Source organism: Prosopis cineraria, unplaced genomic scaffold, assembly GCF_029017545.1.
Source record: "Prosopis cineraria cultivar Desert tree isolate PC_DT_omini unplaced genomic scaffold, ASM2901754v1 PC12, whole genome shotgun sequence".
Classification (NCBI taxonomy): domain Eukaryota; kingdom Viridiplantae; phylum Streptophyta; class Magnoliopsida; order Fabales; family Fabaceae; genus Prosopis; species Prosopis cineraria.
In genome coordinates this window covers 6,197,602-6,217,372 of record NW_026555343.1, presented here as the reverse complement: position 1 = coordinate 6,217,372, position 19,771 = coordinate 6,197,602, and the positions used below count along the sequence as shown (strand labels likewise).

General features: G+C 29.5%; 1 protein-coding gene across 2 annotated transcripts; it reads left to right on the top strand.

The window, feature by feature from the left end:
- Window positions 1-2,652: 2,652 nt before the first annotated feature.
- LOC129287706 (disease resistance protein RUN1-like) lies at window positions 2,653-12,711 on the top strand. 2 transcript variants are annotated; one of them, XM_054923930.1, is made up of 6 exons: window positions 2,653-2,701; window positions 4,301-4,884; window positions 8,666-9,773; window positions 9,995-10,276; window positions 10,387-11,223; window positions 12,132-12,711. In XM_054923930.1, exons 1-6 carry the CDS (start codon window positions 2,660-2,662, stop codon window positions 12,540-12,542), a joined length of 3,264 nt encoding a protein of 1,087 aa, XP_054779905.1. In that variant the 5' UTR covers window positions 2,653-2,659; the 3' UTR covers window positions 12,543-12,711. The 2 variants fall into 2 exon arrangements, with proteins under 2 accessions (XP_054779905.1, XP_054779906.1); XM_054923931.1 differs by lacking the exons at window positions 2,653-2,701; window positions 4,301-4,884 and adding an exon at window positions 6,930-7,873.
- The last annotated feature ends 7,060 nt before the right edge of the window (window positions 12,712-19,771 follow it).

Genomic DNA, 19,771 nt, shown 5'->3' with positions numbered 1-19,771 from the left:
ATAAAAGAGTTTAACGACTTAATTTATTTATATTTTTGAATGTTAGTAATAATTTTTTTAACATGCATGTACATATATATTTTTTTTCAAAAAATATTATTCATCATATCTGCAAAGCCTTATTAACTTATATGGTAATATGATTATCCTAAATATCTACGGAGATTTCAAAACCTCACACGATAAAAGATTAAATAATATACATTTAAGTACATTTTTAATTTAATTGATTTAATATATAATTTATATATATATTTTAAAAATTTAATCATTATATCTACAGAGTCTTATTGACTCATATGATAATATAATTATCTTAAAAGTCTACGAAGATTTAAAAATCTCACATGATTAAAAGATATAATTGGTAAATATGATTACAATTTAAATACATTAATTTGATTAATTAATTATCTAAATTGTGTATTATAACATTATTTTCTAAAATCATTTATTTATTATAGAAATTGAGAATCACTATATTTGCGAGGATCTATTATCTCACACGATGATGTGACTAATTTAATTCTCTACGAAGATTCTTGAAATCTCATATGAAATTTAAATAAATTATTAATTTGAATTATAAAAGAGAGTTAATTTTAATAATGGGCCTTTGAAACCCATATTAACATATAAGTTTTACTCTCATATCTGCAAAACCTTATTAATTTACACGATACAAGATTATTCTAAATATCTGTAGATATTCAAAGTCTCACACAATAAAAAGATTAAATAATATTCACTTTAAATATATTTTAATGCATAATTATACAATGTATATTTTTAAATATAAAAATTTTAATCGTTATACCTGTAAAGTCTTATTAACTCACATGATAGTACGATTATTTTAAATGTCTACGGAGTTTCAAAAATCTCACATGATCAAAAGATCTAATTTAGACAATATAATTATAATTTAAATTTATTAATTTAATTAATTAATATTATATAAAAAAGTCTATTATTTTATTTACTTCTATGTAAATTGAAAATTACAATATTTGTGAGGATTTATTATCCCACATGATAATGTAATTAATTTAAACCTCTACGAAGATTCTTAAAATCTCATATGGGACTTAAATATTTTATTAATAGAAAAGGAGTTAATTTTAATGATAATCATTTTAATATATACAAATTGAATCTTCATACCTGTGAAATTTTATTAATTTACACAATAGATGATCATTTTAAATTCCCATGGAGATTTTAAATTTCTCTTGCAATATTGATTATTTAAGAATATCCCTATTTTGCTATTTCATCTAAAAGTTATCGTATTTCACTTTAGAAATGGACTCTAAAAATGATGATTTAAAGTTTTATACATCAAATTACACATGTAGAGAAATATGGATAGAAAATTAAGGTTAAGAATGCCCCTATATAAGAAGAAAAAAAAAATTACCAATTAAGCTATAAAATTGACATGCAATTTATTGACCAACTCTTAGAAACCAATGTAATCAAATAGGTAAATAAGATTTAAAATCTTAAGAATTTTGTCTCAAACAATAGTTAGAGAGTGTCATAGATACAAAATTTCATATTAAAGTAACCTCTGTGTTAACATATAAGAATATATGAATCAAGCTGTAACAATTTAACAGAGAAAAATTTTTCATGACCAATTCCACAAAAACCAGCATATTTAATCGTATAAACGGGTTTTAAAAATAATAAAAATTTTAGGAATTAAACTAATCAGGAGAAGGAACATCTGTGCAAAATATTAGACAAATACCACATAAGTACAAATAGAGGAAACCAATAGTAAGAGCCTAAGCAATGAACATGAAATTATAGGGGTGAAAAAGCTTAGAGTCATTACTTATAAGCTGTTAATACGCATGCTTTGCCTGTGTCCTGTGAGATGAACCATCTTCTCCTTAACTTCATATCTCTCTTGGCACATGTCCGTCAACCACACTCCTGGACTTACCAATAATAAGCTTCTCTGGATGATCTTGACCTCTACTCTCAGTCTCTCTCTGTTTTTTTTTTTTTTTGCTTCTGATCTCTACTCTTGGTCTCCTCCAGTCTCTGTTTTTTTAGAAAAAAACTCTCTCCCTCTGATCTCAGTCTCCTCTCCATTCGTTCTCGTCTCTATTTTTTTTTATCTTAGTCTCCTTTCTCCTCCCACTGTTACGTTTATGCCTATGCTCTCCTTCTCCTTTTCTGCTCTATTTCATCTAGTTTTTTCTTCTGTGCCTCTCCTCTCCAATTTTCCTCGTCCGTTCTCGATGTCTCCGTCGCTCTTCTCTTGTCTATTCCTTTGTGCTCTGTTTTATTTTCTTCGTGCTCTCTCACCCTTCAGTTTCGGTCCTTCTCTTCTTCTCTTCTTCTCTTCTCTCTTTTACGTCTTTGGCTCTGTTCTCACATCCCCAATTTCTCTTCTCTCTTTTATGATCTATTTTTTTCAATTTTCCTTTTGTTTCTCGTGCTCTCTCCTTCCTCACTTTTCTCGTCCGTTTCCTCTCCATTTTCGTGCTCTGTTTTGAACGCTGTCTATGCTTTGTTTTTTCTTCATTTTTCTGTCTCAGTCCTTTTCTCCCTCATTCTCGCCTCCAGGAGCAAAAATTTGGTCCCCCTTCTCCGGCTTTTTCATGAGAACTCAGTTTATCATTGAAGCTACAGGATGCTGTGCATGTCTCCTCCTCTCTCGTTCGTGCTAGACTTCTTTTTTTGTGTGAGTCTGCGTTCTCTCTGCCCTCTATGTGTCTTTGACCGGCGTCTGGTTCTTCTGCTCTCTATTCACTTTCGTGTGCGTTTGATCAAGAATGCTTTTCCCTTCGTGCTTTCAGCTGGTGGCAGCATCTGGTTCTGCTTTTCTCTTAGTGTTGTAACGTGCATTACACAAATGGAGGTCCAGACTTAGTTTATATATTTTAATCTTAATAACTCTTTTTTTTTAAATTATGTTTATTAATTTCTGAAATTGAATTAAGGAACTTAAAAAATCTAATTTTACATTAAACAAATATTTTTTAAAAATATAATCTTAAAAAGGATTAATTTTTTTTTTGTATTTTTATATTTTTTGATTTATTTTAATGAACTAAAAGAAATAAAATGTTTAAAAAAAAATTATCTAAAATAAAATTAAGTCCAATCAATTAAATTAATTTTTTATTTTGAGAATATAATCTTAAAAAGAATTAAATTTTATTTTTATATTTTTATATTTTTTGGTTATTTATCATTATTTTTATTAAATTTAAAAAAAATAAAATACAGTGTTTATAATAGTCGATTCACATTGATATATAAGAATTTTATCATTAAAAATTTAAAAATTTACAAAAATTTTATTATTGATATATAACAATATATCATTAATAAATATAATAAATCAATCATAATATAAAATATAATAAATATTGGTATGTTTGTTTGGTTTGATTTTATAATATATATATATATATATATATGAGAAGTTTAAAAATACATAGGTTAAATTACTCTCTCCATTCAAAAATATAAAATATTTTTAACTAATTCTCATTTCTTAATAAAATAGTTATCTATTTTTAAACTAACTTTATCTTTTTATATTTAACTCTATTAAATGCCCTAAAAAAAATATAAAGTCATTATCAATAAAGACACTTTTAAAAAAAATAATAATTACATATTAAAAGATTAAAAATACTTTATTTTTTTAACATCTTACTCCTTAAAAATGTTTTATATTTTTGAACGAAAGAGTATATATTTTTCTTTATTTAATAAACTTTTTCATCTTAAAATAAATATAAAATAATTTATTTTATAAGGATATTTTTTAAAAAAATAATCATTATATTTTAAAAAATTAAAAATATGTTATATTTTTAAATATTCAACCGTTTAAAAAATATTTTATATTTTAAAAATAAAGAGAGTATCATTTTAATTCTTTTAACTCTAACCATGTGGGCCTCACGGAAATGAAATAATCGGTGGAGGGAGGTAATAATTATAAAATGAACGTGCGTCCGACTGCGTTTGTTTTTTCCCCCCTCTCTCCCTCTTCTCTTTCTTTTCTTCTTTTCCTCTTTCTTTCCTTTCTTCCTTTCTTCCTTTCTTTTCTTTTCACCGCAACCGAAGTCCGAAAGACACCGAAAGTAATTTTGTCTTATATGACTCCAGACCCAATTTAATTCATAATTAAATTTTTAAATATGTGATTAACCTCGAATGATTTCGAATAAAAATTCACTTTTAGTTTAAACCTCAAAACAATATAAATTTTTAATTTTGAATCATCAATAAAACTTAAATTTCATAATCTATATATTATGTGCAGTGGTTAGGAATCCAAAGTAAGCAACCCGATCCTCTTCCTCTCGCCAAGGAAAGCTCGTTTGAGGTGTTTATTTCCTGCTATCTCATTCCTTCCATGGCTTCTCCGTCTTCTACTTCTTTCTTCAAACGGCCAAAATGGATTTACGACGTCTTCTTGAGTTTCAGAGGCGAAGACACTCGCTATGGTTTCACTTCGCATCTTTACGCCGCTCTAACACGGGCCAGAATCCATGCTTTCATGGACGATGCGGGGCTTGAGAGGGGAGGAGAGATCTCTCGATCATTATCACAAGCAATCGAAGGAGCACGAATTGCGATCGTGATTATTTCTCGAAATTATGCAGATTCTAGATGGTGTCCGGAAGAGCTGGTGAAAATAATGGAATGTCAAAAAACCCAAGGTCAGTGTGTTATGCCCATATTCTATGGCGTGGCTCCGTCAGACGTTCGTCATCAGAGTGGCCGATATGGTCGGGCGATGGAACTACACGAGCATAGGTCGGCAAGGGGGAGCGATCGGGTGTTGCAGTGGCGGAACGCACTCCATACGGTTGCGAATGCTGCCGGCTACGATGCAAGGGATAGGTAATATATTACTAAATGAGCGTTTGGTTTTCAGTTTATTAAAAATTTATTTGATAAAAATTTATTTAATAAAAATTAGTTTAGTGAAATTCAGTTCTTGTAATGAAATGTGCTTTTGAGTATACAATTATTAAAAAGGATATTAATTTATAATAATTTATAATTTTTATTATACAAATATAATATATTTAAAAAATATAATAAAGATTTTAAATAACACAAATTTTAATCTATAATGCTAAAAATTTAATCTCTAATTATTTGTATTTTTTAATTTATAATTTTAAAAGATGTAATAAAGATTTGTAATTTTTAATATACATTAATGTTAAAAATTAATATAATTAATTATTTAATTTATAATACTAAAAAAATTGATAGCTAATTATTATTATTAAAATAATAATTATATTTTTAATAAATTAATTATTTTTTAAATAAAAGAATAAGAGATTAAACTTAAGGTAGTATGGTCAAATAGCATCCTACTTTTCAAATTCACTTTTTAAAAATTTCAAATAGTTACGTTTCATAAATCCACTTTCAGCTACTATTTGAATGTATTTTCAGGATGTGCTTTTCTGTAAAATATTCTACCCAAATAACTTTTAATTTTCTAAAAATAAAATTTTATTTTTTGAACGTTGAAATGGAGGAAAACCAAACGGAGCCTAAACCTCCTCTCATTTTTCTTTGCATTTTTTTTTGACAAATCTAACTAAAACGAACTGACTTGAATATCCTAATATATTATTAAAATTTAAAAAATAAATTACAAATTTAATAGTTAAAGTTGTAAAATTAAAAATCAAACTTTTATATATGTGGAGTCGTTAAAATAATGACCGTTATTTTTTAACTTTAAACATTTATATTTATATTCTCTCTTAAAATTTAAAAAATAAAATGTAAATTTATCAATTTGAAGTTATAAAATTAAAAATTAAACTTATAAATTCATAAAGTTATTATAATAATGATTGTTATTTTTCAACTTTAAACATTAACATTTGTATTTATTTTTAAAATTTAAAAATAAGTTTTAAATTCATCAATTTAAAGTTGCAAAATTAAAAACTAAATGAAATTGTATTCCATGTTAAACTTAAAAAATAAATTGTAAATTTAATATAACAAAATTGTAAAATTATTTTTTTTTCATCTAAGTTACCAAGGTTGCTTTAGACTTTTTCTAATATATCAAAATGTCACTTGAAGACTAAAAAACCTCCGTGACATTCTAAAATTACTTAGGACTTTGATTGAATAAATTAATTCCTTTGAAACTTAGTTGTCAGTCTTCCTTATTTTTAAAACTACACAAAAGGATCATGGTCTTAAAAATATAATTCCATAATTTCGCGGTGCTGACTATTGCTTTGTGATAATTTTAAAAGGTGTTTATATAATTTTTCCTAGATTTTATCCTTAATTGTATAGAAGATAACATCTTGCACATTAAAAGAGCTATTATATTCTTCCGATGCAAATAACACTTTATCGAGTAAATTTGATTAAAAAGTTTTAACAATTTGAAATTATTTTTTCCTACTTAAATTTTATTGCAGTTTGTATTAAAAAAAAAAAACATATGTAGGTGTCATGAGAAACCTGTCACAAAGTGCAAAATGAAATCAAACCAAATACACAAGAGCAAGACAAAAGCCAAACATGTGACGCACAGATATATGGGAAAGCTGATGATCGAAACATAAAAAGGAAAAACATAACCATACTACGAATATGTTTGATTCCGGTTTTTAAAAAATTGTTTTTTTAACAAAAAAATTAAAAAAAAAATCATTTGGTTAAGGGTTTTAGATTTAGTTGTTTTCAAAACTGTTTTTATTTTTTGTTTTTTAAAAATGAAAATATTTTAAATTTATTTTTATTTTATTTTTCTTCTTTTCAAAAACACTACATTTAATTATTGGAAAATATAACTAACTTGATCATTTTCTATCATGAAACATTACTATTAACGGGCTGCCACTATCATTATTGACCTATTTTTTAACTTTAATTTTTTTAAATTAACATAACTAAATGAATTTTCTTTGAAAAAATAATTTTAAAAACTGTATAATAAAATAATTTTTTTGGTAAAATATAATAAAATAATTTTTTTTTAAAAAAATGAAAACAGAGATCAAACTGACCAAACAAAATTCTAGAAACAAAATATGTGTGTGAGGATTGTTTTTCAAAACAAACAAAATGAAAATGTCTTTGGTTATATTAATTTAAAAATCATTTTAAAATTAAAAAATATGTTGATAGTGATAGTCATAGGTAATTAATTGTAATAATTTATATAGAAATTAGTCAAGTCAACTATACTTTTCAATAACCAAATGTAATATGTTTTGAAAATAAAAAAATAAAATGAAAAAAGATGTTTTAATTTTTTTATTTTTAAAAACCAAAAATGAGAATAGTTTTAAAAACAATTAAATCCAAATTAAAAAATATATCTAAACGAGTTTTTTAATTTTTATATTTTTAAAAACAGAAAATAATTTTTGAAAACATCAATCAAACAATCCTTAATGTCGTTTAGACTTCACCTTCATTTAACTTGAGACGAGCAAACGTGATCACCATCGTTATGGGTGGATCAATATTTTTTATTAGTAATAGAAGACAAAAATATTTTATTTTTAAATTTGTTCACCGGCTATAATCAACAACAACAACAATAACAACAAGCCTTTATCCCACTAGGTGGGGTCGGCTACATGAATTGCAAGACGCCATTGTGCTCTATCATTTATCAAGCTTTTAGGAATATTAATAATTAAGAGATCGCGCTCGACAACTTCCAAGAGTGTTCTCTTAGGCCTTCTTCTACCTCTCTTAATCGGACTCAAAGTTATATGTTCCACTCTTCTCACTGGTGCCTCCCTTGGTCTTCTTTGTACATGCCCAAACCATTTCAACCGATTTTCTACCATTTTTTTCTCAATAGGTGCCACCCTCACTTTTTCGCGTACGTGCTCATTTTGAATTTTATCTTTACGTGTATGTCCGCACATCCATCGTAACATTTTCATCTCTGCTACTCCAATTTTATGCTCTTGCTGTCCCGTTAGAACCCAGCATTTACTACTATATAACATTGCCGGCTATAATCATGAACAAAAAATTTGTTTTAGTTTATAAATTATCATATCTATGAAAAGAAAAAATCTAAAACATTTGTTATTTTAGAATTTTATGAATAACTTGTTTTACTATAGAATTTACTACTCATATATATTAACAATATAAATAATAAGTTATTTTGTATATTTTAGAATATGTGACCCCGTTTATATTAAAAATATAAACAACTATTTGTTTCTTTCTCAAATTATTTTATAATTTGTTACCTATGCATATTAAAAATGAGAAAAATAATTTGTTATTTAAAGTTGTGTTACCATTTAAGCGTGTTCTAGTTCAAAATTTATTACCATATGAACATAAATAACCATGTTCAATTTTTAGATTTCTTATCTTCGTGTATATATAAAGAATAGAACGCCTTATTTTCTTCAGAGAATATTTCACCGGCAATATCCGACTGTTTTGTAGTTTTTTCCCCAGAAAATCACACCAACGGCCCACATGTTCCCTTGCCCTCTGAAATGATTAGTCGTCTGTCCAGTGCTTCATAGATTCCATATGAGTCTATGATGCATATATATATATAGATATATAATACCCAAGTTAGTCCAATTTCATATTCTTAATGCATGGTCCTCAGTTCTTTTGTTTGTTGGAAATGTAATATTGACAGGCTTGAGAGTGGGCTAGTTGAGGAAATTGTCAAGGATGTGTATAAAAAATTAGACGAGGGACAGTTGTTTGTTGCTGACCATCCAGTGGGAATAGAGTCACGAGTTCATGAACTGACAGAAGAATGGGTAACAAAGGGATCACAAAAAGCTCTTATCATAGGCCTCTGGGGGATGGGAGGCCTTGGCAAAACAACTGTCGCCAAAGCCATTCACAATGCAATTGGTCACCACTTTATAAAAAAGAGTAGTTTCCTTGCAAATATCCGAGAAAATGCAGAGCATGTTAATGGCTTAGTTAGTTTGCAACAGCAACTCGTTTCTGATATTTTTAAGACAGAAGTTTTCAAGATACCAAACATTGACAGAGGAAAGGATATAATTAAGACAAGATTTCCCGAGGTACAAACACTTGTTGTATTGGATGATGTGGATAATTTGAGCCAAGTCATGGCATTCTATGGAAATCGTGAATGGTTTTGTCCAGGGAGTGTAATAATCATCACAACTAGAGATATGCATCTGCTTGATTCCCTTGAAGCTGACTCCAAATATGAAGTGAGAAAAATGGATGAAACTGAATCTCTTGAACTGTTCAGTTGGCATGCCTTCAAGCAAGAAACTCCCTCAAAAGAATTCATGGAACTCTCTAAAAGTGTAGTTGCTAACTGTGGAGGACTTCCACTTGCTCTTCGAGTCGTTGGTTCTCATTTATTTGGGAGAGAAATTGGAGTGTGGGATCATGTGTTGTCCATTCTGGAAAGGATTCCGGATGATGAAATACAATCAAAGTTAAAAATAAGTTTTGATGGTTTAAAGGATGATAGCCTGAAGAATATATTCCTTGACATTTGTTGCTTTTTTATCAATAAGGACAGGAACTATGTTACGCAGGTATTAAATGGATGTGGATTTAATGCAGAAATTGGAATAGAAATCCTTATAGAACGTAGCCTAATAAATGTTAATATGCATAATAAGCTTGAAATGCATGACTTATTACGTGATATGGGAAGAAAAATCATTCGCGAAAGCCCACCAAAGGACCCTGAGGATCGCAGCAGATTGTGGTTTCATGAAGATGTTCTTGACGTGTTAAAAGGACATGTTGTAAGAATTTCTTCCACGTACTATTTTCATTCACAAGCTATGATGTCAAGGTTTATGCATTCGTTTTTTCTCAACAAAAAAAAAATGTTCTTTTTACTGCCCCAATTAAGAGTGTATATTGATCCTCTATTACAGTCATACAAGTTTCTGTATTGTCTCTCGCTCAGCAAACTAGCAAAGGCTTCGTTTTTTGGAAACATTTTTACCTTTTGTATTTACAGGGAACAAAAACTATTGAGGGTATATCTCTAAAGTTGCCAAGAACCCATAGAGAGTGTCTAATTGATTCTGAGGCATTCAAGGCAATGAGGAAGCTCAGATTGCTCCAACTAGATTATAATGTAAATCTTAAAGGAGATTATAAGCATATTCCCAAAACGCTGAGGTGGCTTTGTTGGCAAGGATTTCCTTTAAAATCCACACCTGACAACTTGTATCAAGAAAACTTAGTTGTTATTGACTTTAAATACAGCAACCTCAGACGAGTTTGGAAGAAGCCTCAGGTATAAAGTTTTTTTTCTTTTTAAATGTTTTAAGCCCCTAAAATTATTGACAATAAAATAATTGCCATATAATTTGTTTAATTTTTCATACGAAACTTCATTCTTTGCAGTTGCTGCAGTGTTTGACAATGCTCATTCTCAGTCATTCTCATTACTTGACACGAACTCCTGATTTTACTAAACTACCAAACCTCAAAAAGTTGGTGCTGAAAGATTGTCCTAGCTTAATGGTAGTTCACGAGAGCATTGGAGATCTAAAAAATCTTCTCCTGATAAATCTAAAGGACTGCAAGTGCCTTAAAGAACTCCCTAGAAGTATCTACAGGTTGAAATCTTTGAAAACTCTCATTCTCTCCGGTTGTTTAAAGATTGACCATTTAGAAGAAGATATTGAGCAGATGGAATCCTTGACCACTCTAATGGCAGATAATACTGCCATAACACAAGCACCCAGGTCATTAGCAAGATTGGAAGGGCTTGTACATGGATATGTATCTTTGTGTGGGTATGAAGGAAGAGCACAAGATATATTTCCTTCTCTCCTATGTTCTTGGATGTCACCCACCAACATTCCCCAGTCCGATAGTGAAACATTTTTGCAGAGCATGTCAACTCTAGTTTTCTCAGCTGTACAAAATGGTAGCTTCCAGGGCCTATCTCCATTTCTGGGCGATCTTGCTAGGCTTCGAGGTATGTGGGAGGAGTACCGACCACAGTTTCGATCCAGTGGAGAAATGGCTAGACTTTTGGATGCCTTGTTTAAGACAGATTTTGTAGAATTGAAATCAACTTCACATACACCACAACTCTCACATAGGGAAGCTTCTTCATCATCTGAGAGTCATGACCAAGTTCATATTGGAAGTCCAACAGACTCCTTCAATTCTCTTTTAGTTCAAATGGGATTGTGCACTAAAGCAGACATATTGAAAGAGAAAATTTTGCAGGTTTGTCTCTTAATTTGTTTTTGAACCCCAAAGTTTGAAAGCATGCTCAGCTTTGTGAAGCACCTAAAAATGTAAATATGATTTCTTTCATTTCGTCACTGCGAACTAGCTATTTACACTAATAAACTTGTGTGTTAGAATCAAGGTAAAAGGGGAAACTATATATGTGTTGGAAGAGTTTATTTATTTTCTGTTGTTATGTATTTTTCCTATTTTGTTTGAATAAAGATGTTCAGTCAAGAATTAGCTGATGATTATATATTAAACACCCATATTTAATTATTTATGGGGAAAATTAAGAAAATCGTCTTCGCTGGAATTAATTTCCCAATATATATGTTTATTTGACATTTTCCCACAAAGTCATCATGCTATACTGGACTCCTATTTAGGAATTAATTCACACCATACATATATTGGGAAATTAATATTATGTAATAAATATTTGTTTCAGTGGCTTTTAAAATATTATTTATTTGATTGCCATTACCTTGTTGAGATTTTATGTATGCGCAATAATAATGTACATTAATTATACTTTTAACAACATTGAATGCGTTTTTCTTTTCGGTCAAAACATCGAATGCTGTTAAATGTGCAACAATGTACTATGTATATTTGACGTTTTCTAGAAACCCTTACTTCGATTTGTGCAAAAAAGAAACCCTTACTTCAATACACTTGGAAACAAATCTACCACACTCAGGACTTTAAATTCCCAGTACTCATCACTAATTTGATGATAAGCTTTAGACACATAATCAAGCTGATTTCAGTTAGTATTTTTAAATATACTTGTTTAAGTAGGAGTTCTGATATTATTTGTAATTGAAGAGTGCCCATTTATGTGCATACCTTTTTCTGTACACGGTTTATTATTGGTAGTCTTCGTTATTTTCATGGTTTAGGGATGCAGTGAAAGAGGGTTTGGTGACAGTTCTCTTCCCAACGACAATCATCCTGAGTGGCTAAGTTTCAAAGGTGAAGGATCTTCAGTATTGTTTGAAGTGCCTCTAATATTTGGCAGGAGCTTGAAAGGAATGATTCTTTGCATTACCTATTTGTCTTCTCAAGACAGCATGACATTATATCCTGTTGGTGTCTTGGTATCAAATCGTACAAAGGCTACCATTAAATTGTACGAGAAAGATGCAACAACTACTTCGGAGGATGAAGAGTGGCAAAACATTATTTCTAATTGGGAGCCTGGTAACAGAGTGGAGGTTATGGTCACTTTTGCATGTGAATTAACAGTGAAAAAAACAGCTATCTATTTGGTATATGATGAAGATGTTAGCAAGAGAATTAGGTACTACTGAATGTCTCCAAGAGCATAATTGTATGAATAATGTTGTATATGCAATCTTTGATGCAAAAGCAAGCCATATTGCTGTGCATGTTCAGACCTAAACTACAACAGGTTTTAGTTGTCAACTAGATTGTGTTGGCCATAGTATCTTTTATGTATACAATGGTATGAAATTTTAACTGATTCTATCCAAAAAAATTGAGTTTTTATCTAGAAATAGCAGATATATAGACTCATTGAAGGCAATGAATGGGGGAGAGAAAGATGCATATAAAGGTAATGAATCTTTATACGTATGATGTTTGGGAACTTCATTCGGTGATGAGCATCGTGCTCATTACCCCTATGGGATGATCTAAATCCTTCATTTTCTCTCAAATGATCTTTGGTGATGATTTAAAATTATTAAATATTTTATATTAGATTTATCAAAATAAAAATTATGAACAACTATAATATTAAATATGAAATATCCACAATATATCTAGATGGTCAATTAGTTAACATTATAAAATTTTTAATATTAAATTAAACCTTTTAAATTATATATGTACTGTTCAGAGTTTATCTGGATAGTCAATTTATAAAAATTATTAAAAATAAAATTAAATTAGATTATCTAAATTAAATTTATATTGGCCAGATTGGTAATAAATATATTTATTAAAATTTCTATTTTTTACATATTTTTATTTTAAGAAATATAAAAAAATAAAAAACTTAAATTTGGATTGGCCATATCTCATCAGAGGTAATGAGTATTATGATATTTATCCTCTAATAAGCATAAAAAACAATTCATATTTAATATTAAATTTTTTTATATTTTTTTAATAAATATAATATAAAAATATTTAAAAAAATAATTTTGAATCAACAACAAAGATTATTTAAAAAAAAATGAAAGGCTCAAATTACCCCTATAGGGTGATGAGCACGCAAAATTAATGAGTACCGAATGCATTTTCATGATGCGTGCTCATCAGAATCAATGAATACTGAATGGGTTTCCATGATTTTTTCCCTCTAGCTACCATTAATGTTAGAATAGTATATATGCCAAGTGAAAATTTATAACAGAATGAGTAAATGGGCTCGGTGACATGATGACTTTTCTCAGAGCCCAAAGTAATTTATTCATAGACATGAGTCCATACAATTAATGAACACGTGTATATCATGAAGTAGGATCATATGATGGCAACTTAGTTAAAAAAAATACTATTGATGTTTCAGGAGAGATAATCTCTTATTATATTATCAGAACCTACCCTTTTTGTTTGCCTTAGAAAAAAACTACTATTTGAGTGTCCAGTTTACATTGAATAGATAATTATCATATGGATTTGTCATGTCTTGAAAACAGAGGATAACCGACTCAGGAGTGAATCACTTCACACATTTTCACAAGCCTCAAAATAAAAATTTATTTCGTTTTCTTTTTTTCCTATAATTAGATTATATAAAAATTCTAACACTATCAATATTAATTGTTTAACAAAGCTTCAACATTTTTGTAAAATTTTTGACAGAATCTTCTCTGTAAATAGGATTTCCTGAAAATTGTACAAAATTTTTACAAAATATAATATCAGTCAGCAGTTTAGCTCTTTCTAACAAGTAAATAGTATATGAATCAAAATAGAACTATAACTATAGCCTATGTGGAGCAACTAATCACACCTCTAAATTGAAATGCATGAGTAATAAATATTTACATCAAAAGAAAATAACATTACACAAATTTTCCACCCAATGCAACTATATATGCCGTTAACACCAATGTTCTGTTTAGAGTCATCTTAGAAAACACATCTCAAACATGCGAGAAAATAATTACTTCTGAAGAAAAGTTTTCATTCTTAATGCCAAACTTGTGTAAATTATTTCAAATATCAAAACTTGCTAAAATAATACTTTATAGCAAATATACAATCTTGCATTAATTGAATAAACAAGAAACTTTAGAGTTTAATAAATAAGGATGCCTTCATTAATCTTAAAAGTATATTTCTTGAGGAAAAATAAATGCACGTCTCATAATTCAATTATCCTTTCTCATTATTCCATAAACTCCTAAACTAAAATAATTCATAAAAGAAAAATATTTCAGTAAAAGACTATTATTGAATAATTAATTGGGATGCTATTCATTTACTTGTTGGAGTTTCAATTCCAAAAAATATTCTTCTTTTAATTTTTGTCAGGGTTCTGTTCTTTTGCACACCCTATAAGGATATAAATAAATATAATTTTTAATAAATTTTTAATTTATTACACAATTTCAATCAATCACTGTCATTTAAAAATTCCAAAACCAAAATGCATATTTTAGAGTTAGTCCAAGTATTATCATTCATATCACTAATCTACTCCAATTTATTTTAAGACATAATTTTCTCTTAGGTCTTGTACCAAATACCTTAGCTGCATTATTTCTACCAATTCAATTTAAAACATTCAACAATTTAATGATAACCTTACAATTCCCCAAGAATTTAAATGATTACATACAAATTATATTTAAATTCTTTAGCAATCTACAAGTTAATTCGTAGATTTATAATTTCCAAATTAGCATACTTCTCACAAAGATCAATTAAATTTCAAAAATGCAAAATCAACCAAAACTCTCCTACTAAACATTTTATCAAACACTATATGGGCATAAATTGTTAAGCTAATATTGACATTTTCTTCATAATTTCAGCTTAGATATATTGAGCCATATATATACCATTAGTAAGCTTCAACATTAACCATTCCAAACAAATTAATTTAACTAAAAAATTATGGCCACATGTAGGTTATTATCAAGCTTTAAGATGAATTTCCAGCTCAACATTTCAATTTCCTCTTCCTTAGAACAGCACGAACAGCAGCAAAAACACACTAACATTTTGTAACTTCAACCATTAGAATGCCCACACACGAAATTAGCGAAATGAAGGGTGCAAAACTTCAGACATGAATCAGCAACAATAAAGAAGAGGAAGAGAAGAATGCTGATCGAAACTGAGGAAGAAGAACTCACACGCCAACAGCAGCATCTACAATGATGCACGAATAGAGGAGTTGCAAGATTGAAGTTTTTCGACCATCCTCAGCCTCCAGCAACAGCGATAGAAGAGTAGGAGCTCAACACTTCACAGTAGACACGAGCTGGAGCAAGGGAGATCAGAGGGAACTTGGTAGACGCACAACAGCGATGAACGAACTCCAGCACCTATTAATGGCGGACGGATGAAGCAGTGGGGTCACTCACGTCGGCGCCGTTGACGGCTGAAACGGAAGAGAAGACAGCGAAGGTGCAGAGAAGGAAGAAGAAAACAAAAGCCACGAGTTAACGGATCAGAGGCGGACGGAGCTGAGGCGGACCTTCACGTTGGGTAACGCTGTGAACGTAGAGGAAGAGGCGAAGGTGCAGAGGAAGAATGATGGATTAATCAGATCAGAGCATCCCTCCCTCCCTCCCTCCCTCTCTCGAGTTTGCTGGAGAAAAAAGGAAGAGGATGAAGATTTTTTTCGTCAGCAAATTGACTTTCATGCTATAAAAAAAAAATTATTTTTCACAATATTACACTTTCAATAATATTTACCTCGATATTATAAATTTAAAAATTAGCCTGATTAGCATCAAGTTTCAAAATTTTTTGGTCAAAAATGTACATAGAACTTCTATTTAACATAAAAAAATATCTATCCCATCATCTCTCTCTTTAGCCAATTTTTTTTTGTCAGATATACAGCAGATATACAGCTTGGCTTCTATCAAGTCAAGTTCTATTTAATTTAAAAAAAATTAAATATATATCTCATCTCTCTCTTTAGCCAAGTTTTAATCAATTATCGAGGCAAAATCTAAATCATACAATAATTATTCCAACATCATTAACTTCATTAAAGACTAAATAATCAATTGAAGTCCCTAATCAATTGAAATTGAAATGTTAATGTCTAATATAGCATTAGAAGCTTGGATTAACCGAATAAATTATCATAAATCTCTAAAATCATTAAATGAGATGTTCTGAGTAATACTAAATCATCATAAATAAAAATAATAAAATTGCTAACATATTTTAGGTTATACCATGAGTGATACTAAATTACTATGGATCTCTAAAATTGTCAATCAGGATATTATGAATCACACAAAGTTATTATGACATCTCTATTTTTACTCCTCAAATCTAAATAAAAAATTTATAATCATATAAATATTAAAAAAATTGTGTTTATTAAAATAAACTAGTAGAGTTTAATTTTTAAGATGTTAAGAAAGTACTATAAAAATTACATAATATGTATGTGTGGGGAGGGTTTATAGATTATTAATTTTTGAAAAGAAAAGAAGGAAGAAGATTTTTTAAAAAAAAAAAGAGGAAAAGAGAGAATGGATACCGAAATGTGGAGCCAACTAACTTATTTTATTATTTTCAATCCCATTTCTTCTTTTGCGCGCATCACTGCCTCTTTCTTTCTTTTTGTCTTCCTCTTGCTCGGTGCACAGTGAGAAACTAAGACAGAGAGTGAGCAAAATTTTAAAGATGGGGCTCCATAATAGATACGTTGAGTATGATCTCAAACGTTTTTAGACTATATAAGTGTTCTAAATATTTTTCTTAATCACATACTTTCTTTGGTTTTTGATTTCTTGCTGATAGCAAACCTAAGGTTTAATATAGTTTGAGTTTTTAGAGATTTCAATTGATTATTTAGTTTTTAATGGAGTTAATAATATTGAAATAATGATTGTATGGTTTAAATTTTGTCTAAATAATTGATTAGAACTTGGCTGAAGAGAGAGAAGATGAGATATATATTTAATTTTTTTTAAATTAAATAGAACTTGGCTTGATAGAAGCCAAGTTCTATATTTGACAAAAAAAAAAATAGACTGAAGAAAAAGATGATGGGATAGATATTTTTTTTATGTTAAATACTACGTACGTTTTTGACAAAAAAAATTTTGAAACTCGGTACTAATTAGGCCAACTTTTAAATTTATAGTATCTAGGTAAATATTATTGAAAGTGTAGTATTGTAGGAAATAAATTTTTTTTTTATAGCATGAAAGTCAATTTGCCTTTTTCAGATGATAAGGAGGGCAATTTTATAATTTCAGAGAGAAAAAGGTAACGCAGCATTAACTCAGGCTTGGTTTTCATCCACCAGCCCGGAGTTCAATCTGGTGTTTGGGCAAGTACTATAATAAACTTACAATAGATTCCATTCTCATACTTTAATCTAGATCCAACAACTTTAACCGACATCAATCAAAATAGGTAAAAAGAAACTTGATGTTATACGATGGTGCACGATGGATGTCATGATACAAGACTTCATATGAGTGCATAACCATACTTGGCCCATAGAACAGGAAACAAAAAAACAAAAAAGAAAGAAGAAAGACCTAGACATGCGTGGGCCATGTGCGGGGACAGACAAGACAATATATAATAGCAACTAAGAAGAACAGCGCCATGCGGGTTTAACTTGAGGGAATATATATGCGAAAGAACAGAACTCCGGAGGTTGAATTATCGACTCATATACATTATCAAAGATGCAACGATGAGACAAACATAATCAATCATCACATAATATATAGTTGCAGGCAAAAGCATACCAATAGTTACCAATCAGAAATGTAGCTTTCAGCACCTTTACTCATGCAAGAGCAGTTGAGGAAATAAGGATTGCAACTAGCTAGCCAGCATGACATGACGCGACCTACAACTATGTCATGAGTTCCTCGTTGAAAGAATCTCGTAAGATTATAAGTATGAGACGCTTTTCTATCGAGAATGTTAATCTTTAATTTGAGATAAGTTCTTCCTTTGACTTGTTCTTATTGATACTTTCATTTGAGGGAACGTTGTCGCAAAAAGTGGTACACAGAAAGGCTGAGATGGAAGTACTGTAGAGGTATGAGCGTATGAAACTGAGAGCTTATTCATTGGCCATGGCAGGGTTCTTTTTTAATTATGTAGTTCATGCACTAAAGGAACATAAGGACATATATTAGTGGGTGTCATTTAGTAAGGGAAATGGTTTTCCCTGCTCATCTCTTGAATGAGCACGCGGTGCTCAGTCAAGATAAGATTTGGACCATTCATATTTTAATCTATCTGGACGGTCCAAATTTAAAATATTATTTTATATTAATTTATTAAAATAAAAATTATAAAATAATTTTGATAAATTTTATATTTGATCTAGATTTAATTTAGAGGATTGAATTTAATATTAAAATTTTTTTAATTAATGTATATTGATTATTCATATAAACTTTACATAGTCTAGCAGTTCAAATATAATATCTAGATTGTACAGTGTATATTTAAAAAGTTTAAAATATTTAATTATAAAAATTTTAATATTAAATTAAATTTAGATCAAATGAAAAATATTTTTTTTTTAAATTTTTTATTTTAATATATTAATAGAAAATAATATTTTAAATCTGGACCATCTACGTTAAAATTTAAACGATTCAAATCACGTGCTCATCCAAGAGATGAGCAGGCAAACGTTCCCTTAACAGGGTAGGTAAAGTACTGTTCCCAGTCCTTGTCAAAGTAATTGCACTAATTGCTACAAGCATGCATGCATGCATATTGTTTCAGAAAAAAAGTCCCCACCACTATTGTATTCTCATGGTTGTTCTCTTTTCTCGAACCTCCCTTAAGATCCTTCCCTTGAGAACTTTCAGAAATTCTAACCAACAACATGAACACATGCCCTTCTCTTTTGGACTCTTCTTTAAGCCGCGACATCAAATCAAGATTTTTCTATTTAAGGACGAAGACCTACCATTAGGAGTCAGGCTCAGAGCTGAATACCTTACTGTCCTCTCAAAATGGGGAATACATGTACACCTGACCTAACCTACATACAAAATTCAAAATAACTACTAATCGCCTAGCAAATCATCATCGGACTGCTTTAGATCTTAAAAGGACAAGCACATTAACATGAAAATATTGAATAAGCAACAACGAAAGAACTTATCATCTTTTATCCCTTCTATATATTAGCATTACACGAAAAACAAATAGACAAGCAGCGCAACCACAATAGTTACCAACATTATTCAAAGTAACACGTGCGCGCGAGTTCAAACTCCATAGAATTGAATTCAACTGCTCAGTCACTTAATCAAAGTTGCAACGGCAAACATCAAAAAGCAAACAAGGAAGGCAGAAACAGTGAACCACCATGTGATACTTGCAG

Coding starts and splice junctions, on each gene's coding strand:
- LOC129287706 (XM_054923930.1), top strand. CDS start 2,660: ATGTCTCCTCCTCTCTCGTTCGTGCTAGACTTCTTTTTTTGT. Junction 2,702..4,300: donor TGCTAGACTTCTTTTTTTGT/GTGAGTCTGCGT, acceptor TATTATGTGCAG/TGGTTAGGAATCCAAAGTAA. Junction 9,774..9,994: donor ACGTGTTAAAAGGACATGTT/GTAAGAATTTCT, acceptor TTGTATTTACAG/GGAACAAAAACTATTGAGGG.